The following is a 13,096-nucleotide window of genomic DNA, read 5'->3' on the forward strand; positions in this document are numbered from 1 at the left end:
TCGGCCCCGCCGGGCATCCACCGGTGCCACCGCAGCCCGGTGCCGCCGGTCACCGCTGCCGGCGGGGTGCAGAGCCGCCCCGGCCCCCGCAACAACTGCTGCAACTTTCCCCGCTCCCCCGCCGCCCGGCTCCGGCCTCCGCTCCCCGCCGCCCCCCGCCTTACCGGCGGTGCCGCTGCATCCTGCGCGCCGCTGCCCCGCGCTGGCGCCGGTACGGCTCGGCCCGCCCCGTCGGGCCCGGTGCGGTGCGGTGCGGCGCAGCACGGCACGGTGCCACCGGCCCCAGCCCGCCGCTCCCTGCCGCGCTAATCCCGGGCCGGGCCTGTCACTCCGCCCCGCTGACAGCCCCGGCAGCCAATGGGGAACCTTGCCGGGCGCCGCGCCCCGCCCCGCCCAGTGGCACCGGTGGTGCGTGTCCCCGGGTAGCACCATGCGCGTCCACGTGTCCAGCTGTGCGCATCCCCGTGTCCCGGTGTATCACCGGGCGGGTCCCAGTATCCCACTGTAACACCATGAGGTCCTGATATCCTGCTATGAGCATCCCCATACCCCGCTACCCCGCTGTAACACCATGAGGTCCTGGTGCCCTGCTGTGCACACCCCCATGTGAAGCTGGCCTCACACACCAGCACATGCAGCCCCGTACAGCAGCATGCACGGCCCCGTGTCCCAATGTGCACATCTCCATTTGTCAGCACGCACATCACCACGTGGCACGTCCCTGCTCAGCAGCACACAAGTTCCTGTGTGACCACAGGCACACGTGCTCACACATGAGCATGCACAGCCCTGTGTGTTGTGTCCTGTGCTGCAGGGTACAGGCTGGGCCCGTGCCCCACTGCTGCTCAGGGACCAGGAAAATGAGAAGACAGAAGCTGCCATGTGGCCTGGGCCACTGGCCACCCTGATGAGCCATTGGCCCTTGCCCCAGGGCACAAACTCCATACCAGGGACTTGCCCCTCTGCAGGTCCTCAACCTAAGCACACCATGGCCGCTACCCAGGCGTCCCAGGCCACCAGTGACCTGCCATCACTGTGTCACCAGCCACCCCAAAGATGGGAAATGCCATCCCAGTCTCAGGAAACCACTTTGTGCTAGAAGGGGAAAAAAAAAAGCCCATCCTTCACACCCTGCCCCAGGAGCTCCAGCAGCACCAGCGGCGTGTGCCAGCAGCTCATACAGGGCAGCCAGGCGCCAAGGTGAGGGGTGCTGTGGCAGGCACCCCAGCCACCACACTGGGCCTGCAAGTGGCAGCCACCGGGGCTGGCAGCCAGCACTGCTGCCCGCCCAGGTCGCCAGATCAATTCGCTACTAAGCAGCACTTTATTACCCAGCCCAGCAATCGTTATTAAATGTGCAGGAGAGGAGAGGCCCAAGGGAGCCGAGGCCTCATGTGTGTGCCGTGCCTGTAAGGGATGTGGGGAGACCTATCCTTCCTTGCTGCTTTCCCTGCCCGTACTGAGCCCAGATCTGTGCCCACCTGCCCTCACAGCCACCCAGGAAGCATGTCCCCTTATCCGCTCCCAAACATGGGGATGAGGGGAGAAAGCAGCAGTCTGGGCAGGCTCTCCTCATGTTTAATGCATTGACATGCTGCCATCTTTCTCCCTCCTTCTCCAGGCTTCTGCCTGCGCAGGGTCCCTCTCCCACACACCGGGGACCACAGGTCCCCAGGCTGCCTCGCACATAGCCGGCTTTCCCAGCAGACTGCAAGAAGCTAGGCTAATTAGGGGCCTCACTGATGTGGGATCAACGACCTGATTCCTTCAGCAGCTTCTCAATGGCAGGAGGGTGGGGAGGGGGGAAGGCTTTTCTCTAAGCTGCAGCCGGAGTGACAAATTTAACCAAGTGGAAGAGCTCAGAGCCTTCCCAGCATGTCCATACCAGGATGAGGCATGCCTGTGCCTTCCCAGCACCTGCAGACAGCCCTGCTGAGAGCTGCAGAGGGTAAGGGAGAGGTCCTCTCCTGCCACCCTGGCCAGAGAGCCAGGCCAGCCCCAGAAAACACATTTCCTGCCAAACCACATGTTTCCCCTGCAGCTGCTGTTCCTCTCCCTTTCTGTGCTCCACTCCATATCCCCCTCAACTCCCCACACCCCTATAACTCTGGAAGGATGTGCCCACATACATGGATCCAGCTAGCACTGACACAAGCTCCACCGGGTCAAGATTTAGCCCTGGCTCCCCTGGTCCCTCCTGCTGTGAGCCCCTCCCCAGCTGATGCGGGGCAGGAGGGAGCCCCTCTGGAAAATGACAGAAGGGCACAAGCAAGGTCCCCGTGTTCTACCCCACAGCCCCAACCCAGCGGGCTTCGCTAGAGAGCCTGGAGTGCAGTGCACTGGGAGCCCTCTTTACTGTCACTTGGGTGCTTCAGCACCTCCAGTCTTGACCACAGGTAGTGCATGAGAGCCCACCTGGCTCCACATCATCCCTTTCAGCTTTCTGGGCTCTGCCAGTTCCTCAAGCCCAGCCACAGGCAGCTTTTCAGGAGTTTTTATTGCCAGCATTGCCCTTGCTCGTTGCAACACAGCACTCCCTCCCAAGGCCAGAAGGCATTGGTGTCATCAGGGCAGCACAATGAATTTCTTGCTTGGGAGAGATGGACCTGGGATGTCAGTGTCTTGGCTGATGTACAGATCTGTCTGATATTTGGGTGGGGACAGGGCAGACTAACTCATTCCCCCAGCCGGCTCCAGGAGGGGATGGTGCTCAGCCTGCCCTAAGGCACACAGGTCAGCCTCTAGAAAGGCACTTCTGCAATTGCAGCTCTGCTTGGAATAAACACCCTGGTGCACCTCAGGGCTGCTCCCCTGAGCACAGGGAGGCTGGCAGAGCAGTTTTCTTGAGGCACTGCAGAGAGCATAAGGGCCATATTCTGCCTCCCCACTGCCAAAGTCTGTGGGGCTGTGCTTTGGCCTCGGGGTACAGCACAGCCCTGCAAGTGGGCACAGACACTCCATCAGCAGATGAGTGCTCCTCATCCAGTTCACTGCAAGCACCATGGAAGGAGCAACTCCAGCCCCACAGGAGATGGGTCCCAGTGAGCACAAGCAAAGCTGAACTCCTCCTGTCTCTGCATTGAGGGCTCCAGGGCAACCAATTAGGTTGCATGTGCTCCCTCAAGATCTAGACTTAACTACATGGCTCTAATTAATGCCTTCTGCCTCTGATGCCAACACCCAACCACATCCTCGCTGTATATTAAAAAGCCACTGCAGTATAAGCCAGGTCTTTAATGGGTTGATACACATGTCTGTTATTGCACCAGGCTGGTGGTTAAGGATGAATGGTGACAATATCATTCCTTGACAGCCTGTTACACAAATGCTTCCTTACAGCTTACTCTGAGCACAAAGGTGGGGCTGGAGACCCTGCCTGTCCCCCTGCCCAAACATTGCTGGGACCTGGATCAGTGCTCACCTGCACGGTCCTGTGCCTCTTGCAGCTCCCTTGCATGGGGCATGCATGTGAGACCATGGCAGGATTTTTCAGGGTGAAAGGCACTCTGGAAGAGGACATGGACTGCAAAATGTCTTACCAGAGAAAAGCCAGTGCAGACTACAGTCTATGCAAGGGATAGCTGCTGTCTGCCCAACTGCCAGTGCCTTCCCCAGTGTCCCACCTCCCTACCTGCGGCTGTCCGCTCTTGCAGGGCTTGGAAGAGCAAAGCCACAGAAAGAAGGTAGAAAAAGCTTGTACTGGGCCTCAGTGAGCTGTAACAAAACATTTCTGTAATGCCCTGGGAATACCTGCTGTTACAGAAATCCCCTCAGACTGTCCCAGCCCCAGGCAGCACCCATGCAGGATGCAGGCTTTCCCTTGCACAAGCATTGCTCAGTTGAGACAAAGGCAGAAATGCCAGCATGGTAAAACCTGTCCTGGGGACGTGGGCGGTGGGGCCTCAGCACAGCTTGAGCCATAAATAATCTCCCTACACAGCAGTTAGGGGAACAACTGTGTGGGAGTATCTCTTGGTAAAAAGATGTTCAGGGAAAAAGATGCTCTTGAAGGAAAGCAGAAGATTTCCTTCAAGAAAGAGTGATGGTGGGGTGCACTTTCCACTGAGGATGGAGCTTCATGGGTGCCAGCAGGTCACTCAGACCCACCTCACTGTGGTGAGTCACTGCACCAAAGAGACAAATATAGTCTGAAACAACCCAAATCACCATCTCTCTGGTACAGCCTCCCAGGACACAACTTGTACTGCAGCACAGATCTCTGGAGATACTCTTCAACTGGTCTCCACAACAGTAAGGTGCAATCCCTTCCCCACCACCTTCAGCCTCAAGATTCACATGGGGAAAGGTGAAAGGGTGTAGAAGGGGAGTAAAAACAATGGATGCAGGGAATCTCTTATGCAGAAAAGAGACAATAGGCCCCAGGCAGACAGCCTGACCCAGCCCAGGGACAATGTGGTCACACAGAGAATGGTATAAAAGGTGTGGGAATCCTAAAAGGTTGGTTAAGGAGCAACTACAAGCACAGTAAGGAAACTGAGCAAAACCTGCTACTGTGGAGATGTGTGGAGACACATACAAGGGACATGCTGAGAGCTTGAAAGCAGCAGATTCACGAGGGGGATGCTGCAGAACAGGCCTGCATTGGTGTGCATCTGGGAGCTCCTCATGCATGTTCCTCTTTCAACCCTGACCTGCACAACTTGGCCTTGCTTTACTTCCATATATATATTTTTTAGCCCTGACTCTACAGCCAGAGTCTTTTTTCAATAAGAAAGGGGAAGGTATCATGTATAGGGAAGAGCTGAAAAGAAGGCACCATGGGTTTCTGTTTCACCAGCTTAAAAGTGGCTCCTGGCAGCACTGCAATCTCAGCACTCAGAGCAGAGTTTGCCCTGTGAGCTCAACATCTCCCATGCAACCAAGAAGTCCAGCCATGGTCCACTCCAGCCCCAAGACTGATGGAGGGTGTCAGACATCCTACAGCCAGAGAGAATATAGAGCCAGATCCTTTGAAAGAACCTGGTAAGAGTCCAAGGAAAAAACAGTATTGACTGACTACTCAGCTTCTGGGGTGCTGCATGCACCTCACATCTTAAGGAGTCAATGCTGCAGAACTACAGGTATCTTTGAAAAGACTAAGTCTTTTGCCCCACTTAAGACTAGAAAACTGTAAAGGAAATGCCCCCAAAATCTTTGCAAGGCTAGAAGTGTTTAGCCAGCAAGGTGCCAAGCCATCATACAAGGTGGTGATAGATCTTAGGACAGCAGGTTAGTGCTGGCTTGGCATCATATCAATCTCCTAAAAATAAGCTGTACCCTCCCACAGCACCAGCCTCCAGGGACCCCAGCAGGCTTGAGGAAACCCAGCCAATCTCTTAATATGCCTTTGACATGGAGATAGCTGCACTTTCAATGCAAAGGAACTGTCAAGGGCAAGTCTTCCCCACCTATGCCCCAGGATCAGCTGGCAAAACAGGAGCACCTCTGAGAACCAAAGCCTGAGATTCCTGACCTGAGGTCTGCTCTTAACCACAGGACTCCACCCTCCCTTCAGGTCCCAGGTCCCTAAATCTCACTCCCACTTCCCAAAGACTGAGCTCAAGACCAAACTGCTCCTCTAGACTCTTCAAAAATACAGCTAGGCACCAGCACTGCCTTGCAGCAGTGGAGCTGGCTGAAGCCTCTGTTTGTTCCAGGGGGATGTTCATGAGGCTAAAGATGCCAGTAGGATCAGACCTGAGGCCATGTCCTGACTCCCAGAGCAGCCAGTACCATATGTTTCCAAGGAAGACACAAGAAAGCTGCAGCAGCAGTTGTTGTAAGCTAATCTGCTCCTCCTCCAGGGCTCAGCTTAGTTGCTCGCCACTACAGATCAGCTCAAGGCCTGACGCAGGAGCCATGCTTTCCCTCACATCCCTGACATCAGTGGTCAGTGGCATAACAGGAGAGCCATGCGACTGAGCAGTGTCCCCTGCTTGCTGAAAGTACCTGTGCAATGCACCTCCCCAGCTGCCCTGCATGCACCACAGGTGTCACAGCCCAGCACCACTCCTGGGAACATGCAGCTTTGGACACACTTTATCCAAAACAGTTTCTTATGAGGGGACAAAGAAAGAAGTGATAGACACGTGCCTGGTGAGTCATGACAGATGCAGTTTCCCCTTAGAAGGGAAGCACCTCCAAGCTCACCTCACTGATCTTGCAAGGAACACCCTCTTTAAGCCAAGAACCAGGGCTGCCTGAATGGCACCAGGCACACGCTGTGCCAGAGACCCAACAGGACATGCACTGAAACTGTGCCAGCTAGGTAACTAAGTGCCTGTCAGCTCCATTTCCCCATCTCTCATGTCCTGCCGCCACCAGGCTTGCCACTGAACTTGCAGCACTTACAGGCCACAGTAAACTTGCACATAAACATAACCACAGCTCTTTTTACTCCCTTTTAGAAGGCAAATTAAGACAACTGGTTGGTCTTGCAGGAGCAATTGTGCTAATCTTTCCCACATCCTTTTTAAAAATCTAGAAGCTGGCAGTTATCCAAGCTTATATAGGAAGTTTTTCACCCAAGCTCTGCCTCCATCCTACAGCTCGACTAGCAAGGTAAATTCCCCTGGTCTTGAGCAATCTCCCTAGCATCAGGGCCAACTCAGGAAGCTGCTTTGGCAGGAAGGTTTTGTAGTATTAGGGCTCAACTAGAAACATTCATCTAGCTGAAGGTTAAAAAGGAGACTTCTGGACACCTCTCAAGAAAATGCAGGCAGGCCCACCTCAGGCAAAGCATATACCACCAGAAAGGTAGAAGCTTACTGCAAGTCCTGGCCAAGCAGAACAATTCCATGGCTCTTCAGGCTTACCTGCTTTGAACTGTCCCTTCACTGCTAAGCTGCAGTGGGTAACGCTGCCTGAGCCCTGTACTGCAGTGCTGCACAGCCATATCACAGCCACATGCTAGGCAGGAAAAATTCCTAAACACAAGACAAAAGTAACACTAGTTTAGTATACTTACCGTTGGTGCAGTCCTAGATTACTAGCTCCACTGGAAATCCTGATAGCATTAAGCTGTGTCTCAGCATACCTCCCTACAATGCAGTAACAGGCTCTGATGCTTTTCCTGCATCCACAATTGATCTGTAGAGGAAGAAGAGAATAATTTGGGTGTTTCATAGCCAGAAACTGTCCATGACTCCTAGCACATACATCCTAGTAGCTGTAGCCATAACTTCAAACCTACCTACTAACTTCCCCACAAACTAACAGGCATTAGGGCTCAGGACGTATACGGGGTGTGTGGCACTAATAAACCTTACTGGCACTAACCAGCCTCACCTGGAGCCTCCACCATTCCTGCCCATAGGCCATAGGGCTCTATTTAAGCTCAGCCTGGGCTCTTAGTTCTTCTTAAGCAATGTTGTAGGAGTGCTGGTCTCTAACTTAGTTTAGCTAAGCTATTTGCATGCTGCACTGTGGGCCCTGTTGATCTGGACCTTCCCCTGTAGATTGATGTCCTAACATCCTAGGTAGACCCTAGGTCTGTTGATCATGAGGCTGTGCCTGACCCTGGTTATCCCTACTGGGCACTGGCCAGGTATTGAGTGGCTAGTGGTCTCTGGCTGGGGAGGCACCTGCCCTTTTGTGGACAGCCGTTTTTGCTGTGTCCTGACACAGCTGGCATGTTCATCTTGCTTGCACTCCCCTAAACATTGAGATGGCAAATCCAGGGTTGGATCTGGCTTGGATGCTAAAGTAGTTTCTCAGGGCAAGCACCCTGCTGTATGTGCTGTGCTGTTGTAGTAGGGAGCCTGTTTTCAGGCTACAGGAACTAAAAGCTGTTTGTTGTTTCCCAGGGCAATGCTGACTGAGAGGTGCACTTGGAAAAGAGCCAGCACGCCTGAGAAACTGCTGTGCCTGGGCCCTGGCACTGCTGTCCTGTGAGCTGGATTAGGTGTGATTCCTGAATGGTGCCCTGAGGGGCTCAGCAGAGATAACCCTGCACTAACCAGTTCTTGTGGCTCTGCCTTGGCACCAGATCTTAAAGGTAGGAGAGTTTTCACCTTCTCCATATGCAGCGCAAGCCAGGAAAAGTTTGGGATCAAGAGGCCAAGCACACACAACTGTCTCACTTTGGCCTCTTTTGTAACAGTGCCCCCAACCTCCCTGTGGCACCCAGCATGTGCCCAGGCTGACTCGGCCCTCCTCTGAGCCCTGCTGCTGGCAGGCTCCCAGGAAGCAACTCAGCCAGCCCTGCTCCATCGGATGAAATAAAAAACATGAACAGAGGTTGGTGTGGGAGCAGAGCAGGTCCTACTTGCCAGTCCCACACACGTGTTGCTTGTGAAGGATACTGAGCAATCCACAAGACGGCTCCTCTGAGCAGGGACTCAGCAGGAGCTGGAGACTCCCAGCCAGGCCTCTCTTGGCACAGAGAGCCTTCAACGAAGGCCAGATGTAATTGAGCATTGCACTCCCTTGCTCGCTGGCACTCCCTCAACTCCTTTCCAGATCACTATTCCATAAAGCCTCCTTGTAGCCAGCTTCAGTCGCAGTTGTTCACTTATAGGAGCAATATTAGGGGACTCCTGGCCAGATGCCACACTTCTATTTCACAGCAGGACCTCAAGATCAGAGCGAGCACAGGGCTGAAACCTGCTGAAGGCAGAGTGAGCCCTCCTGGCCTAGAAGCAGGGTCAGCACTGACAGTGTTCTGTGCCCCCGCTGTGGGGGAAGGAAGGGCTGTCCCAGACCACGGTGGGGGCATTCTCAGCTCCTTTAGAAAGCTGAAAATCCCTGCCTCACTTGCCCTTCTGTAAATGGGAAAAGCACCGGGGGGCCTCCGGGACCCTGCGGGGGCAGGTGCCACAGGCCCAGTGGCAGGCAGGTAGTGCGGGCGGCTGCCCCAGAGGACCGGCCCGGGGGTAAAACGACCTTTCCCCAAGCCAGCCTCTGCACTGGGGCGAACGAGCAGCCCAGTGCGCAGACAGGTTATTGCTTTGCATGAGTCAGGGACTCTTTCACCGTATGCGGGCCCTGCTCTTTTGCCAGGTGGATCCTTGTACGGCACCTGCTGCCAGCAGCTCCACGCTGCACAAGGTGGCCGGGCTCCGCTCCCCCCAGGAATGGGGTCGCTCCTCCGGTACCGGCGGGGAGGGGCCCGCCCCGAGGCCCGTCAGCGCGGAAAGCAGCGTCTGTTTCTGCGCAGTCGTTATGGCAACGGCGCCGGCAGGAGCCCGGGCCCCCGGGCCTCTTCTCCGCGGGGGCTGCCGGTAAGGGACAGGCCCCGCTCGCTCCCCGGGGCTGCGGGGTCACCGGAGAGGGAACGAAGGGCGAGGGGCTGGTTGGCAGGGTGGGGGGATGCTGCCTGGGGGCGGTGGGCCGTGGGCGGACAGCACCCGTCTCGTCCCAGGCCCGGGCGGGGGACAGCCCCGTACTGGCGGAGGAGCGGGGCCCGGCGGGGGTGCCGTGAGAAGCGTGAGTCGCGGGGACTGGCCTTTCCCGGGGGTTCCTCGGTTCCCGCGGGCGGGGTGGGGGTGGGGTGTCTGGCGGGGCCGTCGCTCACCGGCAGCGGCGGGTCGCGGCAGTCCCGGCTCCGCGTGGTGCTGAACGGACAGCGCCGCCGCGCATGCGCGGAGCCGCCCGCCGCGGGACGGGACAGTCGGGGCGCGGCGGGACCGGAGCGCACCGGGGGGCTGGCCAGCCTGGGGGTGGAGCGGCCGGGGTGCGCCAGGAAACTGCTGTGCGCCGGGGACCTGGGCTAACTAGGGAACGGGGACGAGCGGTGCGCACGGGGAGCGGCGCTACCGAGCCCGCTGGGACACCGGCCGGAGCTGCGGCCGCCGGGTGCCGCTGGCTCGCCCGCAGGGTGCCGGAGCCACTCTCTTCCGCCCGCCGCCCCGGCCTGGCAGGGCCGAGCGCTCCCCTGCCGCCCCGAGGGCCGCCGCTGTCTGAAGGCTCCCGGTGCCGCCCTCGGCCGGGCCCTGCTGCTAGGCTACGCGCCGCCGGCGGGGCGGGGCCGGGGGCATGCGCACTTCCGCCCGCCGGCGTGACGTCACACCTGGACGCCGGGGGCGGGGCTGGCGGTATGGAGCGGCCCGGCAGGGCGGCAGGTACCGGGCCGGGGCAGGGCTGGCGCCTCGTCGTGGCGCCCGGCGGCGGGGGGATGGCGTGGGTCCTGGCGTGGGTCCTGGCGGGTCTCCCGCGGCGGGGGGGCAGACCGGGAGCCGGGCCCGGGAGCCGGGCCTGGGGGAGGCACGGCCGCGGGCGAGCCCGCCCCCCGCCCCCCCCGGCTTAGCTGCGGGTCCTGCAGCCCTCAGCCGCCGCGGGCCCTCGGCGCTGCCCTTCCCCTCGTCTCCGCGGGGATGCTGCTCCTCGGGGGGAGACCCGTCGCTGGGCGGGCGCGGAGCCTGGCCGCTGCCCGCCTCCCTCGCAGGGTGCCCGAGCGGCCGGCGCGGGTCGCAGGGGCAGCCGCCAGGCGGGGCGGTGCCGCAGCCCCCTTGCTGCTGCCCGGGGGCACACGGGTTCCCGAAGCAGCTGGTGGCACCCCCCGCACCCCCCCCAGCTCTCCTGAAGGGCGCTGCGGGCGGGCGGGCTTGCGTGCCCGAGCAGTGAAGGTGCCAGGCTGGGCAGGAGGTGACACGGGTGACAGGCGGGCGCGTGCCCCGCTGACGGCTGGCCGAGGGTTGGTTTTATGCTGTGAGCTGGCTGTGGGAGATGTCGCTGAGTCTGTATGTCTGTCTGCTCATCCTAGAGGCACCCAGCAGCACGCGTGAGGTGATCTAGCCTGGCTCCCACCGCAGCCTGGCTCCCTGGCGTCTGATGATGAGTTTGACCTCCTCCAGGGGATGCCTCCTGGACCTGCCCTGGGAAGACATCTTGGTTCCACATATCCTCTGTCACCTACCGCTGCAGCAGCTCCTGAGCCTGCAGAGGGTCAGCAAGTCCTTCCAGTCTCTCATCCAGCTGTACCTGGCCAATATGCGCTGCTTTGACTCAAGCCAGGTATTGGGTGGCTCTGAGGCTGGGGGAGACACAGGTGTCCTGCTGCTCTGGAGCTAACAGGGGAGCGTCAGACTGTGTGGGGAGAAGAAATCCCTGGCAAGGAGGCCAGTTTCTGCTCAGGAGCTTGGGTTAATGGCTTGCGTGTCAGACTGGACAGATGGGCTTGGGGAGGAGAGGTGGTGATTCAGGGCCCAGCAATGCCAGTGTCTTTAGCAAGAGGCACTGGGAGGAGTGAGCCTGGAAGCTCCACCCAGGCCATTCTGGGGCACTGGCTGGCAGAAACACAAGCCAGCTTCAGGGTGGCACAGCCTGTTGATCCTCAGGGAGGCTGTGCAATAGGGTGCATCTGATGGGAGATAACTCTCTTCAGGGAAGGCTTGTGCTAGCCCTGAGAGACACAGCCTGGGACTTGAAAGGCAGGAGTAGCTGCTGTTCTGTGAGGAGACAGAGTGTTTAGAGAGCAGAGGTGTGGAGCTCATCATGGGTGTATATATATATATATGTATATAAATGCAAGTGTGATGATGGGGGATGGAGAAAGCAGAGCACCTTCCATCTTGTGGCAGTAGCCTTGGCACAAGGGGAGGAGAGCCTCATGGTGGGATTTACCCTGGGATGAGGAGAGGGGGCAGCTTTGGTCACCCCTGTCACAGTGGAAGAGCAGACAGGAGAGAGTCTTTGGTGAGGATCATGCTGACCTGAAACCCTGGGGGATGCCTCATTCTTTCTGGGTTCCCCACGCAGATTGGACCTGCCATCCCTCGAGCTGCTTTCGTTAATCTGCTGAAGGACAACGAAGTACTGCAGCAGCTGGTACTCCAGAACTGCTCCGACTGGCTGACGGACAGGGAGCTGCTCCCGGTCATCGGGCAGAACCACCACCTGCACCAGATCCAGCTGAAGGGCTGTGCCCAGCTTAGCCGCCACGCGCTGGTGGCCATTTCGCTGAGCTGCCCCAACCTGCGCCGGCTCTCCCTGGCTCACTGCGAGTGGGTGGACAGCCTGTCCCTGCGCAGCCTGGCTGACCACTGCAAGGCGCTGGAGGCTGTGGACCTGACAGCCTGTCGCCAGCTGAAGGACGAGGCCATCTGCTATCTGGTGCAGAAGTGCAGCAGGCTCAAGTCGCTGTCACTGGCTGTCAATGCCAACGTGGGCGACGTGGCAGTCGAGGAGATTGCCAAGTGCTGCCCTGAGCTGGAGCACCTGGACCTCACAGGATGTCTGCGAGTCAAGAGTGACTCCATCAGGTACTGAGCAATGGGGGGAGCCACGGTGGGGATGGCAGGTGTCTGGAGTGGAGAGAGGAAAAGTCGGATCTCTTCCATGCTGAAAGCAATGAGAGCTCGGTCTGGGGCAGAAGCCATGAGCAGGCCCTGTGGGAGAGGCACTGTGTGCTGCTAACAGCAGATTTCCCAGTATGTCATGGAGGGTAGGTCTGGGATCTGACCATGTCCCTTGGGTTTCTCTCTGATCAGCCAAGTGTGGCTCCCAAAGGATGGTGCATGTCTGGCAGTTCTGCTGGGCTGCTGGGAGTAGAGAAGGGAGTGAGTGGTGCATTTAAGGAGTCCCGGCTTGCAACCTGCATGTGCTCTCTTTCTTGGCAGAGTCCTGGCTGAGTACTGTCCCAAGCTGCGCTCCCTGAAGGTGAAGCATTGCCACAATGTGGCCGAGTCCAGCCTGAGCATTCTGCGAAGCCGTGGGGTGGAGCTGGATGTGGAGCCTCCGCTGCAGAGGGCTCTCGTTCTCCTGCAGGATGTGGTTGGCTTTGCCCCTTTCATCAACCTCCAGATCTAGAACTGCTGCTGCTGGGGAGGGGGGGGACTGAGCGATGCTGGGATCCTGGGAGGATGCCAGAACTGGCTGCTGTGGAGATGTGCAGAGGGAGAGGTTGGTCCCGTTGGCAAGGCTGGCCCGAGTGGGGCTCACTCTTTTTCCTCTGAGGCTGTTTAGCGGCCGCTGGGTGTTCGTGAGTGGGCTTCGTTGGTGCGTCTGGGGAAAGTTACTCCCTCTGCAGTAGCATGGAGAGCGAGCTAGTGACTTGCAGGAACACCATGGTGCTGAACAGGCCTTGGCCAGGCCAGCTAATAGACAGGATTTATTATTTGTTGTATTTTAAATCTCTAAGCGGCAGCTGTCCAGAGAG

The 13,096-nt window shown here is 58.3% G+C and overlaps 2 protein-coding genes across 8 annotated transcripts in view; one reads left to right on the forward strand and one right to left on the reverse strand.

Moving 5' to 3' along the window:
- Positions 1–9,557, reverse strand: part of PSD (pleckstrin and Sec7 domain containing) — a 47,356-nt gene extending 37,799 nt beyond the window's left edge. For 2 of the 7 annotated variants that reach the window (XM_080400785.1, XM_080400781.1), the window contains exon 1: positions 165–6,801. The gene's annotated coding sequence lies outside the window, so the exon portion shown is untranslated. The other 5 variants (XM_080400787.1, XM_080400786.1, XM_080400784.1 and 2 more) reach the window with 4 other exon arrangements.
- A 380-nt stretch (positions 9,558–9,937) lies between these two features.
- Positions 9,938–13,056, forward strand: FBXL15 (F-box and leucine rich repeat protein 15). The gene is made up of 4 exons (XM_080400817.1): positions 9,938–10,061; positions 10,703–10,953; positions 11,698–12,200; positions 12,558–13,056. Exons 2-4 carry the CDS (start codon positions 10,771–10,773, stop codon positions 12,745–12,747), a joined length of 876 nt encoding a protein of 291 aa, XP_080256943.1. The 5' UTR covers positions 9,938–10,061; positions 10,703–10,770; the 3' UTR covers positions 12,748–13,056.
- The last annotated feature ends 40 nt before the right edge of the window (positions 13,057–13,096 follow it).

This window comes from Falco punctatus (assembly GCF_963210335.1).
Source record: "Falco punctatus genome assembly, chromosome: 9".
Lineage (NCBI taxonomy): Eukaryota > Metazoa > Chordata > Aves > Falconiformes > Falconidae > Falco > Falco punctatus.

Excerpts from the sequence above, each read along its gene's own strand:
- FBXL15 (XM_080400817.1), top strand. The coding sequence starts at position 10,771 with ATGATGAGTTTGACCTCCTCCAGGGGATGCCTCCTGGACCTGCCCTGG. Across the intron at positions 10,954-11,697 it reads GCTGCTTTGACTCAAGCCAG|ATTGGACCTGCCATCCCTCG; the intron begins GTATTGGGTGGC and ends TTCCCCACGCAG. Across the intron at positions 12,201-12,557 it reads GTCAAGAGTGACTCCATCAG|AGTCCTGGCTGAGTACTGTC; the intron begins GTACTGAGCAAT and ends CTTTCTTGGCAG.